The 20,901-nt window shown below is 41.8% G+C and overlaps 1 protein-coding gene across 2 annotated transcripts in view; it reads right to left on the bottom strand.

The window, feature by feature from the left end:
• LOC110507778 (2-(3-amino-3-carboxypropyl)histidine synthase subunit 1) overlaps positions 1–20,901 on the bottom strand; it is a 136,610-nt gene that overhangs the window by 29,728 nt on the left and 85,981 nt on the right. For both annotated transcript variants that reach the window (XM_036964879.2, XM_036964880.2), the window contains exons 5-6: positions 20,668–20,822; positions 19,782–19,903 (exon numbers count right to left, since the gene is read on the bottom strand). In XM_036964879.2, coding sequence (XP_036820774.1) covers positions 19,782–19,903; positions 20,668–20,822 — 277 coding nt within the window. The remainder of the gene's footprint in view (positions 1–19,781; positions 19,904–20,667; positions 20,823–20,901) is intronic.

The raw sequence follows: 20,901 nt of genomic DNA, 5'->3' as shown, positions 1-20,901 counted from the left end.
GCACTCTCTCTCCCCCTCCTGGTGGAAAAAAGTAGTCTCAGCAGACCTATGCCTGGGGTTTAGGGGTTCAAGGTGTGACCAGAGGCTTCTGATGTATAGGAACACCATCACACAGCACCCCGGTGATGGCCCCATGTTGTTTATCCACTACCAGGCTTTCTCAGTTAACCCAGGGGGTGTTATTAGTTGGACCGCCTAGACCCGTGATGGGGCAGGGTTCAACGGGAGCACACGCAAGCACAACACACACACACCATCATTATCATCCCATGGGGTGTGCTGGGAGGAGGCCTACTATTGGCTGAGTGAGGGGTCTAGGCCTCTCTGTTACCGTGGCAAGTCCGCAGAGGCCCAGGGGGAGACAGAGACAATTAGAGGAGCTAATTAGCCAGCGTTTAGGAAAGTGTGTGTGGAACAGGCTGTGGGTGAGCTTCCACAGGGACACCCAGGAGCCACAACTAACCTCCACACAGGCAGGCAGGCCTGCATGCATGCATACACACACACAAAATAACACACCCACTAGTGGTGCAGGGATTGACTCATAACTGCAGTCTCTGGGGTTATATCTGGGTTTAGGGTCATGAAATATTGTATGGATGAAGGGCAGGTGGCTGGCGGGTTGAATACAGAGAAAACAATGCATCAAAAATGCATAATTATTGTGCAATTCATGTCTACAGGCTACACTGAGGTTCATCTTCCATGATTTTTATCTGCTGTTAGTGTGTAAGGCTACGTTAGTGTGTAAGGCTACGTTAGTGTGTAAGCCTACGTTAGTGTGTAAGCCTACGTTAGTGTGTACGGCTACGTTAGTGTGTACGGCTACGTTAGTGTGTAAGGCTACGTTAGTGTGTAAGTCTACGTTAGTGTGTAAGCCTACGTTAGTGTGTACGGCTACATTAGTGTGTAAGGCTACGTTAGTGTGTACTGCTACGTTAGTGTGTAAGCCTACGTTAGTGTGTAAGCCTACGTTAGTGTGTAAGGCTACGTTAGTGTGTAAGGCTACGTTAGTGTTTAAGGCTACGTTAGTTTGTAAGGCTACGTTAGTGTGTAAGGCTACGTTAGTGTTTAAGGCTACGTTAGTTTGTAAGGCTACGTTAGTGTGTAAGGCTACGTTAGTGTTTAAGGCTACGTTAGTTTGTAAGGCTACGTTAGTGTTTAAGGCTACGTTAGTTTGTAAGGCTACGTTAGTGTTTAAGGCTACGTTAGTTTGTAAGGCTACGTTAGTGTGTAAGCCTACGTTAGTGTGCAAGGCTACGTTAGTGTTTAAGGCTACGTTAGTTTGTAAGGCTACGTTAGTGTGTAAGGCTACGTTAGTGTTTAAGGCTACGTTAGTGTTTAAGGCTACGTTAGTGTGTAAGGCTACGTTAGTGTGTAAGCCTACGTTAGTGTTTAAGGCTACGTTAGTGTGTAAGCCTACGTTAGTGTGTAAGGCTACGCTAGTGTGTAAGGCTACGTTAGTGTTTAAGGCTACGTTAGTTTGTAAGGCTACGTTAGTGTTTAAGGCTACGTTAGTTTGTAAGGCTACGTTAGTGTGTAAGCCTACGTTAGTGTGCAAGGCTACGTTAGTGTTTAAGGCTACGTTAGTTTGTAAGGCTACGTTAGTGTGTAAGGCTACGTTAGTGTTTAAGGCTACGTTAGTGTTTAAGGCTACGTTAGTGTGTAAGGCTACGTTAGTGTGTAAGCCTACGTTAGTGTGTAAGGCTACGTTAGTGTGTACGGCTACGTTAGTGTGCAAGGCTACGTTAGTGTGCAAGGCTACGTTAGTGTGCAAGGCTACGTTAGTGTGTAAGGCTACGTTAGTGTGTAAGGCTACGTTAGTGTTTAAGGCTACGTTAGTGTGTAAGGCTACGTTAGTGTGTACGGCTACGTTAGTTTGTAAGGCTACGTTAGTGTTTAAGGCTACGTTAGTGTTTAAGGCTACGTTAGTTTGTAAGGCTACGTTAGTGTGTAAGGCTACGTTAGTGTTTAAGGCTACGTTAGTGTTTAAGGCTACGTTAGTTTGTAAGGCTACGTTAGTGTTTAAGGCTATGTTAGTGTTTAAGGCTACGTTAGTTTGTAAGGCTACGTTAGTGTTTAAGGCTACGTTAGTTTGTAAGGCTACGTTAGTGTTTAAGGCTACGTTAGTGTGTAAGGCTACGTTAGTGTGTAAGGCTACGTTAGTGTTTAAGGCTACGTTAGTGTTTAAGGCTACGCATTAGGGCTTAATCCTACATGCACCAAATACATAACCAATTACAAAATGCTTTTGGAAACTTGGGCAGAAATAGTTAACGTCGATCTATTGAGGCAAAAAGGACAATGTCAGAGTTAATTTCAATAAGAGAAAAGCTATAAAATGGATAATTGAAAATAAAGAGAAGGGTGGGCCAAAACAGTAGTCTAATGTTTGGGAAAGATGTTCTGTGTGCTGATTGTGAGGCGCCATAAATTTGGACGCAAGACCGGCATGTCAAGGGAGCTACACAGCTCAGATGGTTAAATTGAATAGTAACTGAAAACTGGACACTGACTGTAGATCTATAACTTTGATGGGGGCAGGGCCTAAGAAAAACCTGAAATCATCATGAGGGGCTGCAGTGGTTTGTGGATCTGTGTACCCACATCCATATCTATACCACATCCACATTCACACCCACATCCATATCTATACCCACATCTATACCCACAACCATATCCATACCCACATATATACCCACATCCATATCTACAGTGCCTTGCGAAAGTATTCGGCCCCCTTGAACTTTGCGACCTTTTGCCACATTTCAGGCTTCAAACATAAAGATATAAAACTGTATTTTTTTGTGAAGAATCAACAACAAGTGGGACACAATCATGAAGTGGAACAACATTTATTGGATATTTAAAACTTTTTTAACATATAAAAAACTGAAAAATTGGGCATGCAAAATTATTCAGCCCCTTTACTTTCAGTTCAGCAAACTCTCTCCAGAAGTTCAGTGAGGATCTCTGAATGATCCAATGTTGACCTAAATGACTAATGATGATAAATACAATCCACCTGTGTGTAATCAAGTCTCCGTATAAATGCACCTTCACTGTGATAGTCTCAGAGGTCCGTTAAAAGCGCAGAGAGCATCATGAAGAACAAGGAACACACCAGGCAGGTCCGAGATACTGTTGTGAGAAAGTTTAAAGCCGGATTTGGATACAAAACGATTTCCCAAGCTTTAAACATCCCAAGGAGCACTGTGCAAGCGATAATATTGAAATGGAAGGAGTATCAGACCACTGCAAATCTACCAAGACCTGGCCGTCCCTCTAAACTTTCAGCTCATACAAGGAGAAGACTGATCAGAGATGCAGCCAAGAGGCCCATGATCATTCTGGATGAACTGCAGAGATCTACAGCTGAGGTGGGAGACTCTGTCCATAGGACAACAATCAGTCGTATATTGCACAAATCTGGCCTTTATGGAAGAGTGGCAAGAAGAAAGCCATTTCTTAAAGATATCCATAAAAAGTGTAATTTAAAGTTTGCCACAAGCCACCTGGGAGACACACCAAACATGTGGAAGAAAGTGCTCTGGTCAGATGAAACCAAAATTGAACTTTTTGGCAACAATGCAAAACGTTATGTTTGGCGTAAAAGCAACACAGCTCATCACCCTGAACACACCATCCCCACTGTCAAACATGGTGGTGGCAGCATCATGGTTTGGGCCTGCTTTTCTTCAGCAGGGACAGGGAAGATGGTTAAAATTGATGGGAAGATGGATGGAGCCAAATACAGGACCATTCTGGAAGAAAACCTGATGGAGTCTGCAAAAGACCTGAGACTGGGACGGAGATTTGTCTTCCAACAAGACAATGATCCAAAACATAAAGCAAAATCTACAATGCTATGGTTCAAAAATAAACATATCCAGGTGTTAGAATGGCCAAGTCAAAGTCCAGACCTGAATCCAATCGAGAATCTGTGGAAAGAACTGAAAACTGCTGTTCACAAATGCTCTCCATCCAACCTCACTGAGCTCGAGCTGTTTTGCAAGGAGGAATGGGGAAAAAAATTCAGTCTCTCGATGTGCAAAACTGATAGAGACATACCCCAAGCGACTTACAGCTGTAATCGCAGCAAAAGGTGGCGCTACAAAGTATTAACTTAAGGGGGCTGAATAATTTTGCACGCCCAATTTTTCAGTTTTTGATTTGTTAAAAAAGTTTGAAATATCCAATAAATGTCGTTCCACTTCATGATTGTGTCCCACTTGTTGTTGATTCTTCACAAAAAAGCACAGTTTTATATCTTTATGTTTGAAACCTGAAATGTGGCAAAAGGTCGCAAAGTTCAAGGGGGCCGAATACTTCCGCAAGGCACTGTATACCCACATATATACCCACATCCATATCTATACCCACATCCATATGCATACCAACATATATACCCACATCCATATCTATACCCATATCCATATCTATACCCACATCTATACCCATACCACATCTATATCTATACCCACATGCATATCTATACCCACATCTATATCTATACCCATAACTATACCCACATCCATATCTATACCCACATCCATATCCATGCCAAAATATATACCCACATCCAAATCTATACCCACATCCATATCCATACCCACATATATACCCACATCCATATCTATACCCACATCCATATCTATACCCACATCTATATCTATACCCACATGCATATCTATACCCACATCTTTATCTATACCCATAACTATACCCACATCCATATCTATACCCACATCCATATCCATACCCACATATATACCCACATCTATATCTATACCCACATCCATATCCGCATCCATACACACATTAACATCCATACCCATATCCATATCTATACCCACATCCATATCTATACCCACATCTATACCCATACCACATCTATATCTATACCCACATCCATATCTATACCCACATCCGTATCTATACCCACATCTATATCTATACCCACATGCATATCTATACCCACATCTATATCTACACCCATAACTCTACCCACATCTATACCCACATCCATATCCATACCCAAATATATACCCACATCCATATCTATATCCATACCCACATATATACCCACATCCATATCTATACCCATACCCACATCCATATCTACACCCACATCCATACACACATCTATACCCACATCCACATCCATACCCACATCCATATCTATACCCACATCCACATCTATATCCACATCCATATCTATACCTATACCCACATCCATAACTAAACCCACATCCATATCCATACCCCACATCCATATCTATACCCCACATCCATATCTATACCCCACATCCATATCTATACCCACACCCACATGCATATCCATACCCACATCCATATCTATAGCCACATCCATATCTATACCCACATCCATATCTATACCCACATCCATATCTATACCCACATCCATATCCATACCCACATCCATTCCCACATCCATACCCACATCCATATCCATACCCACATCCATCTATACCCACATCCATCCATACCCACATCCATCCAGACCCACATCCATATCTATACCCACATCCATATCCATGCCAACATATATACCCACATCCATATCTATACCCACATCCATATCTATACCCACATCTATACCCATACCACATCTATATCTATACCCACATCCATATCTATACCCACATCCATATCTATACCCACATGCATATCTATACCCACATCTTTATCTATACCCATAACTATACCCACATCCATATCTATACCCACATCCATACCCACATATATACCCACATCTATATCTATACCCACATCCATACCCACATCCATATCCATACCCTTATCCATACACACATCAACATCCATACCCACATCCATATCTATACCCACATCCATATCTATACCCACATCTATTTCTATACCCACATCCATACCCACATCCATATCTATATCCACATCCATATCTATACCCACATCTATATCTATACCCACATGCATATCTATACCCACATCTATATCTACACCCATAACTCTACCCACATCTATACCCACATCCATATCCATACCCACATATATACCCACATCCATATCTATACCCATACCCACATCCATATCTACACCCACATCCATACACACATCTATACCCACATCCACATCCATACCCACATCCATATCTATACCCACATCCACATATATATCCACATCCATATCTATACCTATACCCACATCCATAACTAAACACACATCCATATCCATACCCCACATCCATATCTATACCCCACATCCATATCTATACCCCACATCCATATCTATACCCACACCCACATGCATATCCATACCCACATCCATATCTATAGCCACATCCATATCTATACCCACATCCATATCTATACCCACATCCATATCCATACCCACATCCATATCCATACCCACATCCATATCTATACCCACATCCATATCTATACCCACATCCATATCTATACCCACATCCATATCCATACCCACATCCATACCCACATCCATATCCATAGCCACATCCATATCCATACCCACATCCATATCTATACCCACATCCATATCTATACCCACATCCATATCCATACCCACATCCATACCCACATCCATATCTATACCCACATCCATATCCACATCCATATCTATACCCACATCCATATCCATACCCACATCCATCCATACCCACATCCATATCTATACCCATACCCACATATGCAGTCAGAGCCGGTTCTAGCCATTTGGGGGCCCCCTCGACAGCGGAAAGAGTTAATTCACTTCAATTCTATACATTTTGTCATGTGGCATATTTTTTTGTTGTTGGAGTTTACAGCAAATTTCCCGCAATTCTACACATTTTGCCATAGAGTGGAGAGAAATGTTTGCAGAAATGTTCCACATGCATATCTATACCCACATCTATATCTACACCCATAACTCTACCCACATCTATACCCACATCCATATCCATACCCACATATATACCCACATCCATATCTATACCCATACCCATATTCATATCTATACCCACATCCATACCCACATCCACATCCATACTCACATCCATATCTATACCCACATCTATACCACCCACATCCATACACACATCTATACCCACACCCACATCCATACCCATTTCTATACCCACATCTATATCCACATCCATACCCATATCTATACCTATACCCACATCCATATCCATACCCCACATCCATATCCATACCCCACATCCATATCTATACCCCACATCCATATCTATACCCACACCCACATGCATATCCATACCCACATCCATATCTATAGCCACATCCATATCTATACCCACATCCATAGCTATACCCACATCCATATCTATACCCACATCCATATCCATACCCACATCCATACCCACATCCATATCTATACCCACATCCATATCTATACCCACATCCATATCCATACCCACATCTATACCCACATCCACATCTATACCCACATCCATACCCATTTCTATACCCACATCCACATCTATATCCACATCCATACCCATATCTATACCTATACCCACATCCATATCCATACCCCACATCCATATCTATACCCCACATCCATATCTATACCCACACCCACATGCATATCCATACCCACATCCATATCCATATCTATAGCCACATCCATATCTATACCCACATCCATATCTATACCCACATCCATATCTATACCCACATCCATATCCATACCCACATCTATGCCCACATCCACATCCACATCCATACCCATTTCTATACCTATAACCACATCCATATCTATACCCACATCCATATATATACCCACATCCATATCCATACCCACATCTATACCCACATCCATATCTATACCCATACCCACATATGCAGTCAGAGCCGGTTCTAGCCATTTGGGGGCCCCCTCGACAGCGGAAAGAGTTAATTCACTTCAATTCTATACATTTTGTCATGTGGCATATTTTTTTGTTGTTGGAGTTTTACAGCAAATTTCCTGCAATTCTACACATTTTGCCATAGAGTGGAGAGAAATGTTTGCAGTTTTTAATGAGAGTGACTAAAAATCATTAGGGGCCCACTAAAGGTCAGTAATTTCACCACGATTACTAAGTTTAGATAGCTGGCCGCTAGAATAACTTACCAATCAATAATGTTCAGCTGGCATGGGCTAATTGAGTGACTGACAGTGACTAACAACAGACAAACTGCTAAAATGTTAACCAAATTTAAAAATGGCACCTTGTGTATTATACTTTTCTAACCTCCAACTGAACAAATAATTTGACACGTAGGGGGGGGGCATTTGCCCATCCCTGGTCTATAACCTCTCACATAGCCTAATATAATATTAACTCCTGAAGAATTAAGCAGATATTGCAGGGAAATGATACACCAAATGTAATGTGACTCAGAAACAGCATCTTGAGAGAATGAATTTAAGGTTAGGGACCATCTGTAGAGGTACTATCTTTATCAGCATCATAACAGCTGATTGTATTTCAACCACAAAAGTACGCATGCAAACCAACCTGAAATCTTGTCAGAAACATGTTGGGTCATTTTCACAGGATTTAATTCCCTTCAAACCGGGCAAACTGATGTAATTTAGAAATGTTGGCATTACTGCATTTTCTCTCCAGTCCCTAAACGTTTGGCTGCACGAGAGAAGCAGAGATGAAAGAGAAAATTTGACAGATGTCAACTAGCATTCATTCTATCGATGTAAGACCTTTTCTGGTGAGCAAGGGTTTATTTAGTCTTCTAGGCCAAGAGAAGCAGCATGTATCTAATTACAGACTAACAAATAGCCTACCAAAATGTCCACAATTATAAACAGAAACATAGATTAGGCTTAAAAAGACATAGGCCTGAAATGTTAGGTTGATCACATTTGGTTGGGCGGTTGCAGATGTTTTATTAGCAATTGCGGATGGATATGGGTGAACAAACAGCTGACCCACACATCACAAACAAGCACAGACACAGTCACTGAGACTAGATTGTGTCCGTGGGGGATGTGTGTGTGTGTATCCGTGGGGGATGTGTGTGTGTGTGTGTGTGTGTGTGCATGCGTCGGTGTCTGTGTGTATATAGCAGGGTAAAAAGAGGGGTAATTTGGAGCCGAGCAGCAAATAAAAAACGAATGATGACTATTGTGCCAAGGGCCGGGCGCTTTGCAATAATATCCAACGTGTCCCTATAATCACACTGGCTACAATGAGCCTCCTGCTTTTTAACATCACACCCTGTATGTGTTTCTCTGCTTTAAGAGGATAGCGCTCATGAGGGCCTTTGTTATCCTATCATTCATATTGCATTGTCCTTTGTAGAAGAGCTGAGTGCTGCTGTGCTATAATGGTGAACACTGTGCTGTATGTCCTGCATTATGCATCAGCACACTCTGATTCTGCTCATAATGTCTGCAGACATTAGCAGCAGGGTCTGAGAGAGGAGAGCTAGGAGTAAGGATTAGAACTGGGATCCTCTGATACTACTGATATTCATATAACTGCTCTGTTCTAAAGCATTTTAACATACTTCTCTTAATTACTGGAATCATATACAGTTGAAGTAGGAAGTTTACATACACCTTAGCCAAATACATTTAAACTCAGTTTTCACAATTCCTGACATTTAATCCCAGTAAAAATTCCCTGTCTTAGGTCAGTTAGGATCACCACTTTATTTTAAGAATGTGAAATGTCAGAATAAGAGTAGAGATAATTATTTATTTCAGCTTTTATTTCTTTCATCACATACCCAGTGGGTCAGAAGTTTACATACACTCATTAAGTATTCGGTAGTGTTAGGTTCTTATTTTTCAGAGTAAGTAACTCACGGACACTAGAGAAGCTTTAACCAAGTTTAATTCTTCCCAAAGGTTCTGTACAGCTGTAATCAGACAGCAAAACATTTCTCACATCACAGTTATATATATATATATATATATATGCCACTTAAGACACTCCTCCTTCTCTCCAAACCTTATGTTTTATGGTTCTACAGGAAAAGAGGAACATGATACCAAACCCTTATTACTCCCTACAGGGGATCTGACCTCACCTCCTGACCTCAACCCCTTCTTCACCTAATCCAAAGATGTCCATCTGTCTCCCCTATATCAACACGTTGCTCTCCTCCCGTCCACCCAACACATTCCAAAGCCATCTGTCTTTCTACAGAGAACCATTAACTTCTGACATAAAACCCAGTCTCTTTCACTTCTCATATTCTATGCTTCTTCTCTATCATTATTTAATATCTCAATGTTCAAAATGTCGAATCCAACAGTAGCATTGCCTTTAAATTGTTTAACTTGGGTCAAACATTTTGGGTAGCTTTCCACAAGCTTCCCACAATAAGCTGGGTGAATTTTGGCCCATTCCTCCTGACAGAGCTGGTGTAACCTAGTCAGGTTTGTATGCCTCCTTGCTCGCACACACTTTTTCAGTTCTGCCCACATTTTCTATAGGATTGAGGTCAGGGCTTTGTGATGGCCACTCCAATACCTTGACTTTGTTGTCCTTAAGCCATTTTGCTTCAACTTTGGAAGTATGCTTGGGGCCATTGTCCATTTGGAAGTCCCATTTGTGACCAAGTTTTAACTTCCTGACTGATATCTTGAGATGTTGCTTCAATATATCCACATAATTTCTCTCCCTCATGATGTCATCTATTTTGTGAAGTGCACCAGTCCCTCCTGCAGGAAAGCACCCACACAACATGATGCTGCCACCCCCTTGGTTCACGGTTGGGATGGTGTTCTTCGGCTTGCCAGCCTCACCCTTTTTCCTCCAAACATAACGATGGTCATTATGGCCAAACAGTTCTATTTTTGTTTCATCAGACCACAAGACATTTCTCCAAAAAGTACAATCTTTGTCTCTAAGTGCAGTTGCAAACTGTAGTCTGGCTTTTTTATGGCGGTTTTGGAGCAGTGGCTTCTTCCTTGCTGAGTGGCCTTTCAGGTTATGTCAATATAGGACTCGTTTTACTGTGGATATAGATACTTTTGTACCCGTTTCCCCCAGCATCTTCACAAGGTCCTTTGCTGTTGTTATGGGATTGATTTGCACTTTTCGCACCAAAGTACGCTCATCTCTAGGAGACAGAACGAGTCTCCTTCCTGAGCGGTATGACGGCTGCGTGGTCCTATGGTGTTTGTACTTGCGTACTATTGTTTGTACAGATGACCGTGGTACCTTCAGGCGTTTGGAAATTGCTCCCAAAGATGAACCAGACTTGTGGAGGTCTACCATTTTTTTTCTCAGGTCTTGGCTGATTTATTTTCCCATGATGCCAAGCAAAGATGCACTGAGTTTGAAGGTAGGCCTTGAAATACATCCACAGGTACACCTCCAATTGATTCAAATTATGAGAAGTTTCTAAAGCCATGACATCATTTTCTGGAATTTTCCAAGCTGTTTTAAAGGAACAGTCAACTTTGTGTATGTAAACTTCTGACCCACTGGAAATGTGATACAGTGAATTATAAGTGAAATAATCTGTCTGTAAACGTGTTGTTGTTTGTTGGAAAAAGGACTTGTGTCATGCACAAAGTAGATGTCCCAACCGACTTGCCAAAACTATAGTCTGTTAACAAGAAATTTGTGGAGTGGTTGAAAAAAGAGTTTTAATGTAAACTTCCGACTTCAACTGTAGATGCTGTAACGTATTAAAGACATGGCGTCTCAGAGACTAATATACCATCACTCATCCCACATACACTCAACTAAAGTCATTTCAAAATCTACATAATAGATATCTCAGCAATAAGTCCCTCCGATTCACTTTTATAAATAATGGTTGAGCACAATAAGAGCATTTAGGTGACTTATGAGAGACAGTATGGAGGCTGAGAGATATTTCAAACTATTCATAAATGACAAATCTACCGGTATATGCAAATTAAAATGAAAGAAGTGAAATGTAATGGACCATGATTCTTCAACAGTCCTGATTTCTATCCATTTTTACTAACTATTATATTTGTCGACGCCTCCTGCTGGTTTACCGTTTCCAGTGTTTGTACTGTTCTGTACACAGGTATGAGCTGGTTGTAACCTGCCCCTCAGAGCCACTGACAAGAGGAGAGAAAGAGATGGAGAGGGAGGGGGAGGGAGAGAGAGAAAGGGGCAGTGAGAAGGGGAGAGATGGAGAGAGGGCGAGCCAGAGAGAGAGAGGGCGAGCCAGAGCGAGAGCGGGCGAGCCAGAGCGAGAGAGAGGGCGAGCCAGAGCGAAGGAGAGGGCGAGCCAGAGCGAGGGCGAGCCAGAGAGAGAGAGGGCGAGTCAGAGAGAGAGAGGGCAAGTCAGAGAGAGAGAGGGCGAGTCAGAGAGAGAGAGAGAGAGAGAGAGAGAGAGAGAGAGAGAGAGAGAGAGAGGGCGAGCCAAAGAGAGGGCGAGCCAGAGAGAGAGAGGGCGAGCCAGAGAGAGAGAGGGCGAGCCAGAGAGAGAGAGGGCGAGCCAAAGAGAGAGAGGGTGAGCCAGAGAGAGAGAGTGCGAGCCAAAGAGAGACAGAGGGCGAGCCAGAGAGAGAGAGAGAGAGAGAGGGCGAGCCAGAGAGAGGGCGAGCCAGAGGGAGAGAGAGAGAGGGCAAGCCAAAGAGAGAGAGAGGGCGAGCCAGAGAGAGAGAAAGGGCGAGCCAGAGAGCGAGAGGGTGAGCCAGAAAGAGAGAGGGCGAGCCAGAGAGAGAGACGGTGAGCCAGAGAGAGAGAGGGCGAGCCAGAGAGAGAGACGGTGAGCCAGAAGGAGAGAGAGGGTGAGCCAGAGAGAGAGAGGGTGAGCCAGAGAGAGAGAGAGAGAGGTGGAGCCAGAGAGAGAGAGAGGGCGAGCCAGAGAGAGAGAGAGAGGGCGAGCCAGAGAGAGAGAGGGTGAGCCAGAGAGAGAGAGGGTGCACCAGAGAGAGACACTCAGGGAGCTAATTATCAGGCAAGGTAATCAATTATTTCTCCCATCTCACCCCCATCCGCCCCTACACACACATCAAAGACACTCCACTTTAGATTAGTGGACGAAGTACAAACACTCCCCTGACACAGACACACGGCTTTCCTCTCCTGTGGGACCAGGCTGTTTTCCTGTACTGGCTGTCTCTCCTCTTTTTATCTGGCCACTCTAATCCCATACACTGGGAAGGGTGTGTGGGGATCATAAGTACAGCATGGGTATTATTAGGAACCTACTAGATCTTGAAATACATACGACTGTGTGTCTATGTAAATGCACAGGGGACGTTTTCTGTGTGTACTCACTGTAAGTACATGCAGAGCCGCACTCCTCGTTGTCGCCTGAGCCTGTTAGCGTGTATGAGCAGGTCGTATGCAGGATTAGGGAGTAATGGATTACAATTTTTTTTTAAACTAATCTGTTACGTAACCAGCACATATATTGTAATCAGATTACAGATACTTTTGAAAAACTAGAAGATTACTTATAGGATTACTTTTAAATTCCGAAAGGACGTTTGCGAGAAAAAACATATTTGACGCCTTTCTGTTACCTCAATGACATTCAAATCAGCATTTTAAATTGGTCAAGTTTAAATTGGTCTGCCTGACTTTGACCACAAGTCCGAGACCACTATGATGACACATCAAATATGTTTGATGGATTGCGGGAGAATAGAAGGAATAGTATTTTGTAGGCTTACAGTCCAAGCAATGTCTTCCAATGGTGCGACTGTTGTCTTCATCCAAAGATTATCCAACTTGAACAAATGCCTGGAAGTAAGGATGACAGCAGTGGTGTAGTCTACGGGCGATACGGGACATTCACTAATTATTGATACGCTATCTACATAGCGCATTGATAAGAATCACACTGCTTAAAAATTGTATAATTTTAGTGAATGATATCATAAATATGACTGGTGTAGTTATGTCACACATGCAGCGAACACAGACATATGGAAATGTCTGCTCTGCCCAAAATTACAACCAATTAATTGCAGCATTACCACAAAAATGGAAGAGGCCATATAGAAGGGGAAAAAAGTAAGGAACTTGTATGTCGGCCCTGTATTAAAGAACATAAATGGTTAAAGAAAAGTGTGATAAATAAAATCATATACCAATTTCATTTAAGTACAAAAAAACTGACAGCTGTGCCATTTAAATTTCAAAATAGTTGGGAAGAGATTTTCGATGTACCCATTCCATGGCACATGGTTTATGAATTGATACGCAAAACTTCAAATTTTTCAATATAAATTACTATACAAAATTCTTGCAACTAATAGAATGTTATATATATGGGGGATACAATATTCCCAGCTCTGCAGATTCTGCTGTGAGGAGGCAGAGTCATTAGATCATTTATTTTGGTATTGTCCATATGTACAGTGCCTTGCGAAAGTATTCGGCCCCCTTGAACTTTGCGACCTTTTGCCACATTTCAGGCTTCAAACATAAAGATATAAAACTGTATTTTTTTGTGAAGAATCAACAACAAGTGGGACACAATCATGAAGTGGAACGACATTTATTGGATATTTCAAACTTTTTTAACAAATCAAAAACTGAAAAATTGGGCGTGCAAAATGATTCAGCCCTCTTAAGTTAATACTTTGTAGCGCCACCTTTTGCTGCGATTACAGCTGTAAGTCGCTTGGGGTATGTCTCTATCAGTTTTGCACATCGAGAGACTGACATTTTTTCCCATTCCTCCTTGCAAAACAGCTCGAGCTCAGTGAGGTTGGATGGAGAGCATTTGTGAACAGCAGTTTTCAGTTCTTTCCACAGATTCTCGATTGGATTCAGGTCTGGACTTTGACTTGGCCATTCTAACACCTGGATATGTTTATTTTTGAACCATTCCATTGTAGATTTTGCTTTATGTTTTGGATCATTGTCTTGTTGGAAGACAAATCTCCGTCCCAGTCTCAGGTCTTTTGCAGACTCCATAAGGTTTTCTTCCAGAATGGTCCTGTATTTGGCTCCATCCATCTTCCCATCAATTTTAACCATCTTCCCTGTCCCTGCTGAAGAAAAGCAGGCCCAAACCATGATGCTGCCACCACCATGTTTGACAGTGGGGATGGTGTGTTCAGGGTGATGAGCTGTGTTGCTTTTACGCCAAACATAACGTTTTGCATTGTTGCCAAAAAGTTCAATTTTGGTTTCATCTGACCAGAGCACCTTCTTCCACATGTTTGGTGTGTCTCCCAGGTGGCTTGTGGCAAACTTTAAACGACACTTTTTATGGATATCTTTAAGAAATGGCTTTCTTCTTGCCACTCTTCCATAAAGGCCAGATTTGTGCAATATACGACTGATTGTTGTCCTATGGACAGAGTCTCCCACCTCAGCTGTAGATCTCTGCAGTTCATCCAGAGTGATCATGGGCCTCTTGGCTGCATCTCTGATCAGTCTTCTTCTTGTATGAGCTGAAAGTTTAGAGGGACGGCCAGGTCTTGGTAGATTTGCAGTGGTCTGATACTCCTTCCATTTCAATATTATCGCTTGCACAGTGCTCCTTGGGATGTTTAAAGCTTGGGAAATATTTTTGTATGCAAATCCGGCTTTAAACTTCTTCACAACAGTATCTCGGACCTGCCTGGTGTGTTCCTTGTTCTTCATGATGCTCTCTGCGCTTTTAACGGACCTCTGAGACTATCACAGTGCAGGTGCATTTATACGGAGACTTGATTACACACAGGTGGATTGTATTTATCATCATTAGTCATTTAGGTCAACATTGGATCATTCAGAGATCCTCACTGAACTTCTGGAGAGAGTTTGCTGCACTGAAAGTAAAGGGGCTGAATAATTTTGCACGCCCAATTTTTCAGTTTTTGATTTGTTAAAAAAGTTTGAAATATCCAATAAATGTCGTTCCACTTCATGATTGTGTCCCACTTGTTGTTGATTCTTCACAAAAAAATACAATTTTATATCTTTATGTTTGAAGCCTGAAATGTGGCAAAAGATCGCAAAGTTCAAGGGGGCCGAATACTTTCGCAAGGCACTGTAGCTCGTTTTTGGTCACAGGTCCAGGAATGGCTGAATAATTGCAACATTTGCATAGAACTAACACTACACTACTATACTGGGTGATTTGAAAAGCCACAGTCAATCAATCAATAATATAATCATTATTTTTAGCAAAAATGTTTATTTTTTATTTACAATCTGTAGCAGCTATGAGAATAGGAAGGTTCAATTATTTTGGGAAGCATCACAGCACAGTTGAAAAATATATGGCAAGTAGAAATCTGAAATGGATGATGTTGAGAGACAGATGGGAGGGGTTGAGTGGAGCTGAAGGGTGGGACTAATAACAAGATAAACAATGTAAAACATACGAGATCTGTAGAATGTATATAGGTTTGGAACTTTTGTGAAATAGCATAGTTACAAATAGAAATCAAACTGGATGGATCAGAAATAGAGGAAGGACTAAGAACAAACAAGATAACTATTGTAAAGTAGACTGTGTCTGTAAAATGTGTATAAGATGTATGGATTGAAGGTAAAAGCCAAGGTGTTTATTAGTTTACTCCAATTGGGGGATCGGCGGTAGGGTTTGCGGGGAATAATAATAAAGGTATATTCTTTTAAAAAGTATGTATGTCTATATAGGTATGTGTATGTATATACGTGTATATATGCATGCGTGTATGGATTGATGGAGTTCCTCTCTTCTAAACTTCTATGTGGTATTGTACTCCATACTGTCAAAGACGAGTTATATCCACGAGTGGCTTGTATTGCTCAATCTAATTCAAATGTTGATATACTTAAACAGCTGCAAATTATCGAGATATTAAAGTGTCACCAACAAAAACATACGGTGCATTCGGAAAGGATTCAGACTCCTTGACTTTTTTCACATTTTGTCAAATTACAGCCTTATTCTGAAAGGACTTACTTTTTCTCCCCTCATCAATCTACACACAACACCCCATAAGGACAAAGCCAAAACAGGTTTTTAGAAACTGTGCATCGACACAATCCTGTCTCGGAGCTCTACGGACAATTCCTCCGACCTCATGGCTTGGTTTTTGCTCTGACATGCACTTTCAACTGTGGGAACTTATATAGACAGGTGTGTACCTTTCCAAATGATGTCAAATAAATTTAATAGACAGGTGGACTCCAATCAAGTTGTAGAAACATCTCAAGGATGAAAAATGGAATGCACCAGAGCTAAATTTTAAGTCTCATAGCAAAGGGTCTGAATACTTATGTAAATGTGATATTTAAGTGTTTATTCTAGAAATCTGCTAAAATGTATAAAAAACTGTTTTTTCTTTGTCATTATGGGGTATTGTGTGTAGATTGGGGAGGATTTTGTTGTATTTAATCAGTTTTAGAATAAGACTTGAATGCACCAAAATGTGGATAAAGTCAAGAAGTCTGAATACTTTCCAATGGCACTGTATATTTCAAGTCCACACACAGTAGAAATGCAATGGATTTAACACAGAATACTCCTATTCCCAGAGTGCATTTCACTTCCCAGGGTGCAATGCTGCACCCATGGCTGCTGGCTGGCTAGTGGCTACTGGCTACTGCTAGTAGCAAGCCTAGACAAATGCAAAGTAGTCCAAAAATATTGCTGTCAAGATATAAGTGCATTTCGAAAGAGACTTTTGGGTTGTGTAATCAAATTATAATGCTCACATGGATGTCATGCTGAATATATGTTCATGCCATTGTCCCTCAAAATAATTCAAATTTAGTATAATAACGACTACGTTACAATGCAAAAATGTTGTTTTTGTATGTCCTTATGAAACTAAACCTCCCTTGCACTGCTTTGTAACACCTTTTGCTTAGTTGTTTCAGTGGTCTGGCCCTCATCTACTCTGTAATCAAAGATTACTTTCTAATTGTAATTTGTTACATTTACTAGTTAAAAGGTACACACCTGTATATAAGGTCCCACAGTTGAAAGTGCATGTCAGAGCAAAAACCAAGCCATGAGGTCGAAGGAATTGTCATTAGAAGTCTGAGACAGGATTGTGTGTAGGCACAGATCTGGGGAAGGGTACCAAAACATTTCTGCAACACTGAAGGTTCCCAAGAACACAGAGGCCTCCATCGTTCTTAAATGGAAGAAGTTTGGAACCACCAAGACTCTTCCTAGAGCTGGCCGCCCGTCCAAACTGAGCAATCGGGGGTGAAGGGCCGTGGTCAGGGAGGTGACTGAGCACCGATGGTCAATCTGACAGAGCTCTAGAGTTCCTCTGTGGAGATGGGAGAACCTTCCAGAAGGACAACCATCTCTGCAGAACTCCACCAATCATGGTAGAGTGGCCAGACGGAAGCCACTCCGCAGTAAAAGGCACATGACATCCCGCTTGGAGTGTGCTAAAAGGCACCTAAAGGACTCTCAGACCATGAGAAACAAGATTCTTTGGTCTGTTGAAACCAAGATTGAACTCTTTGGCCTGAATGCCAAGCGTCACTTCTGGAGGAAACCTGGCACCATCCCTACGGTGAAGCATGGTGGTGGCAGCATCATGCTGTGTGGATGTTTTTCAGAGGCAGGGACTGGGAGACTAGTCAGGATCGAGGGAAAGATGAACAGAGCAAAGTATAGAGAGATCCTTGATGAAAACCTGCTCCAGAACGCTCAGGCCCTCAGACTGGGGCGAAGGTTCACCTTCCAACAGGACAACAAACCTAAGCATACAGCCAAGACAACGCAGGAATGGCTTCAGGACATGTCTCTGAATGTTCTTGAGTGGCCCAGCCAGAGCCCGAACTTGAAACCAATCAAACATCTCTGGAGAGACCTGAAAATAGCTGTGCAGCAACGCTCCCCATCCAACCTGACAGAGCTTGAGAGGATCTGCAGAGAAGAATGGAAGAAACTCCCCAAATACAGGTGTGCCAAGCTTGTAGCGTCACACCGAAGAAGATTTGAGGCTGTAATCGCTGTCAAAGGTGCTTCAACAAAGTACTGAGGAAAGGGTCTGAATACTTATGTAAATGTATTATTTAAGTTTTTTTTATTTGTAATAAATTAGCAAACATTTCTATATTCTTGCTTTGTCATTATTGGCTATTGCCTGTAGATTAATGAGGGGGGGAAAAAAATGATCAATTTTAGAATAAAGCTGTAACATAACAAAATGTGAAAAAGGTCAAGGGGTCTGAATACTTTCTGAAGGCATTGTAGAGGCCTTAAAAACACCTTTAAGTTAACTTCTATGTCGTTTTGGAACTAAAACTATTTATTTAATACATTACATTATTTAGCTGTAATGAATAATGAATCATACGTCTAATGAATGTCATTTGATCCAATTTTATGTCCAAAGACGAGCAAATTATCCCTGATATGTATCAAATTACATTTTAAAACAGTTTACATGTAATTGTACAATTATATAGTCTCCGATGTGGTTTTGCATAATGAACAATGAAGGTATTCGTCTGTTACTTAATCTGGTGTAGTATTTTCGAAAGAAATGTACCATAGAATAGAATATATTTCTATTTGTTATTTTATTTGTTCAACATATTGTTTAATGTTTAAATAAATAAAGCCCAGTGTTTATTCCGTGACTTCAGCTTTCTTTTCTTTGCAGTGGTATTGTTTTGGTATCTAGTATTGTTTTGGTATTAAGTACCGTTTCGGTATCATGATACTAAACCTGGTATCGAAGTAAAACATCTGGTATTGTGGCAACACTAGCAGGTAGATGACAGAGTCGGGGAGCGAGGTTGGGGAAGGTATGTTTAACAATGTCAGGGGAAGTGTTGGGTAGGAAAGTACTATTTGACAGAAACTGTCTGACTAGGATGGGTTTACAATGATAAAGGCTGAGTCACTCACATGATGGCGTTGACTTTTCGGTCGAGGCGGGGGGAGGTGCACCCCAGGATCTCTCCAGGGGACAGGGGACGACACTGGGGAACCACCACCTCATACTCTGGCCTCAGAGCTGCACTCACCGCCTGGGGGGAGGGGAAGAGACAAACAACCATTGATAGATATAAAATAACATCTACTTTTTCTCTTTTCACACAAAGTAAGACGCTGAAAGCGAGTGCCAACAATTTAGGCAAGAAAGAAGCAGCTGAGAGTAATATGCTCTTTTCAGTTGGAGGTAAACAGGGAACATAGACGCTGACCTGATGACTCCCTACTCCATTTTGGATGACCTACACACACCGTGAGCTGTGAGTGAGTGAGCAAGAGGCACACACACACACACACTCACAGCAACTGCCCAAACAAAAAACTAAATATGACACACACACACCCAAACCACCCCAACACACAACAAAAACATGACACACACATCAGCATGTCAGAATGTTTCAATAACACTGGTTACATTAGCATGGTCCTAGTGTTGGTCACTGGCAGAGAGGAGAGCAGCAGAGAGGAGACGGAGGAGGTAGCTAGCTCTACTGTGGATCTATAACTGCTTATATAAAGGCCTGAGATGAGCTGCAGATACATGATCTGAGATTTCACAAGTTCACTCCTTCTTTCAAGTCCAAAATAACTGCAGCTGGGTTTTCAAACCCACACTTGAACTGAACTTCAAGAGGCAGGCAGGAGGTTGGCTGACACAGGAGCAGAGCTCTTCTATGTATGCAGCATGTAGGCTAGGCTTAAACTGTACATGTACACATAGGGTTAGATGCACATACAGTCCCCCACACACCAAAGATGCACGTACACACACACACACACACACACACACACATACCTGCAGTGCAGCCACAAACTGGATAGTGCTGACGAGTGCCAGAGAGTGTCCAGGGGGGAAGTTGAACTTGACCGTGTCCAGAAAGTGTGCGTTGTCCATCTGGATATCAACAAACACGTACAGCATCTTAATGCCTACTGTGGAGTCTATGGGGACTGGAGGGAGACAAAGACGGGGTTAGGATGAATCATTTAATACACTATACAAGACCAAAAGTATGTGCTCGTTGAACAT

Source organism: Oncorhynchus mykiss, chromosome 27 (genome assembly GCF_057628025.1).
Source record: "Oncorhynchus mykiss isolate SJ-2025 chromosome 27, ASM5762802v1, whole genome shotgun sequence".
NCBI classification, from domain to species: Eukaryota; Metazoa; Chordata; class Actinopteri; order Salmoniformes; family Salmonidae; genus Oncorhynchus; species Oncorhynchus mykiss.
Note: the sequence above shows the minus strand (reverse complement) of the source record. Positions and strands in the feature narration are given on the sequence as shown.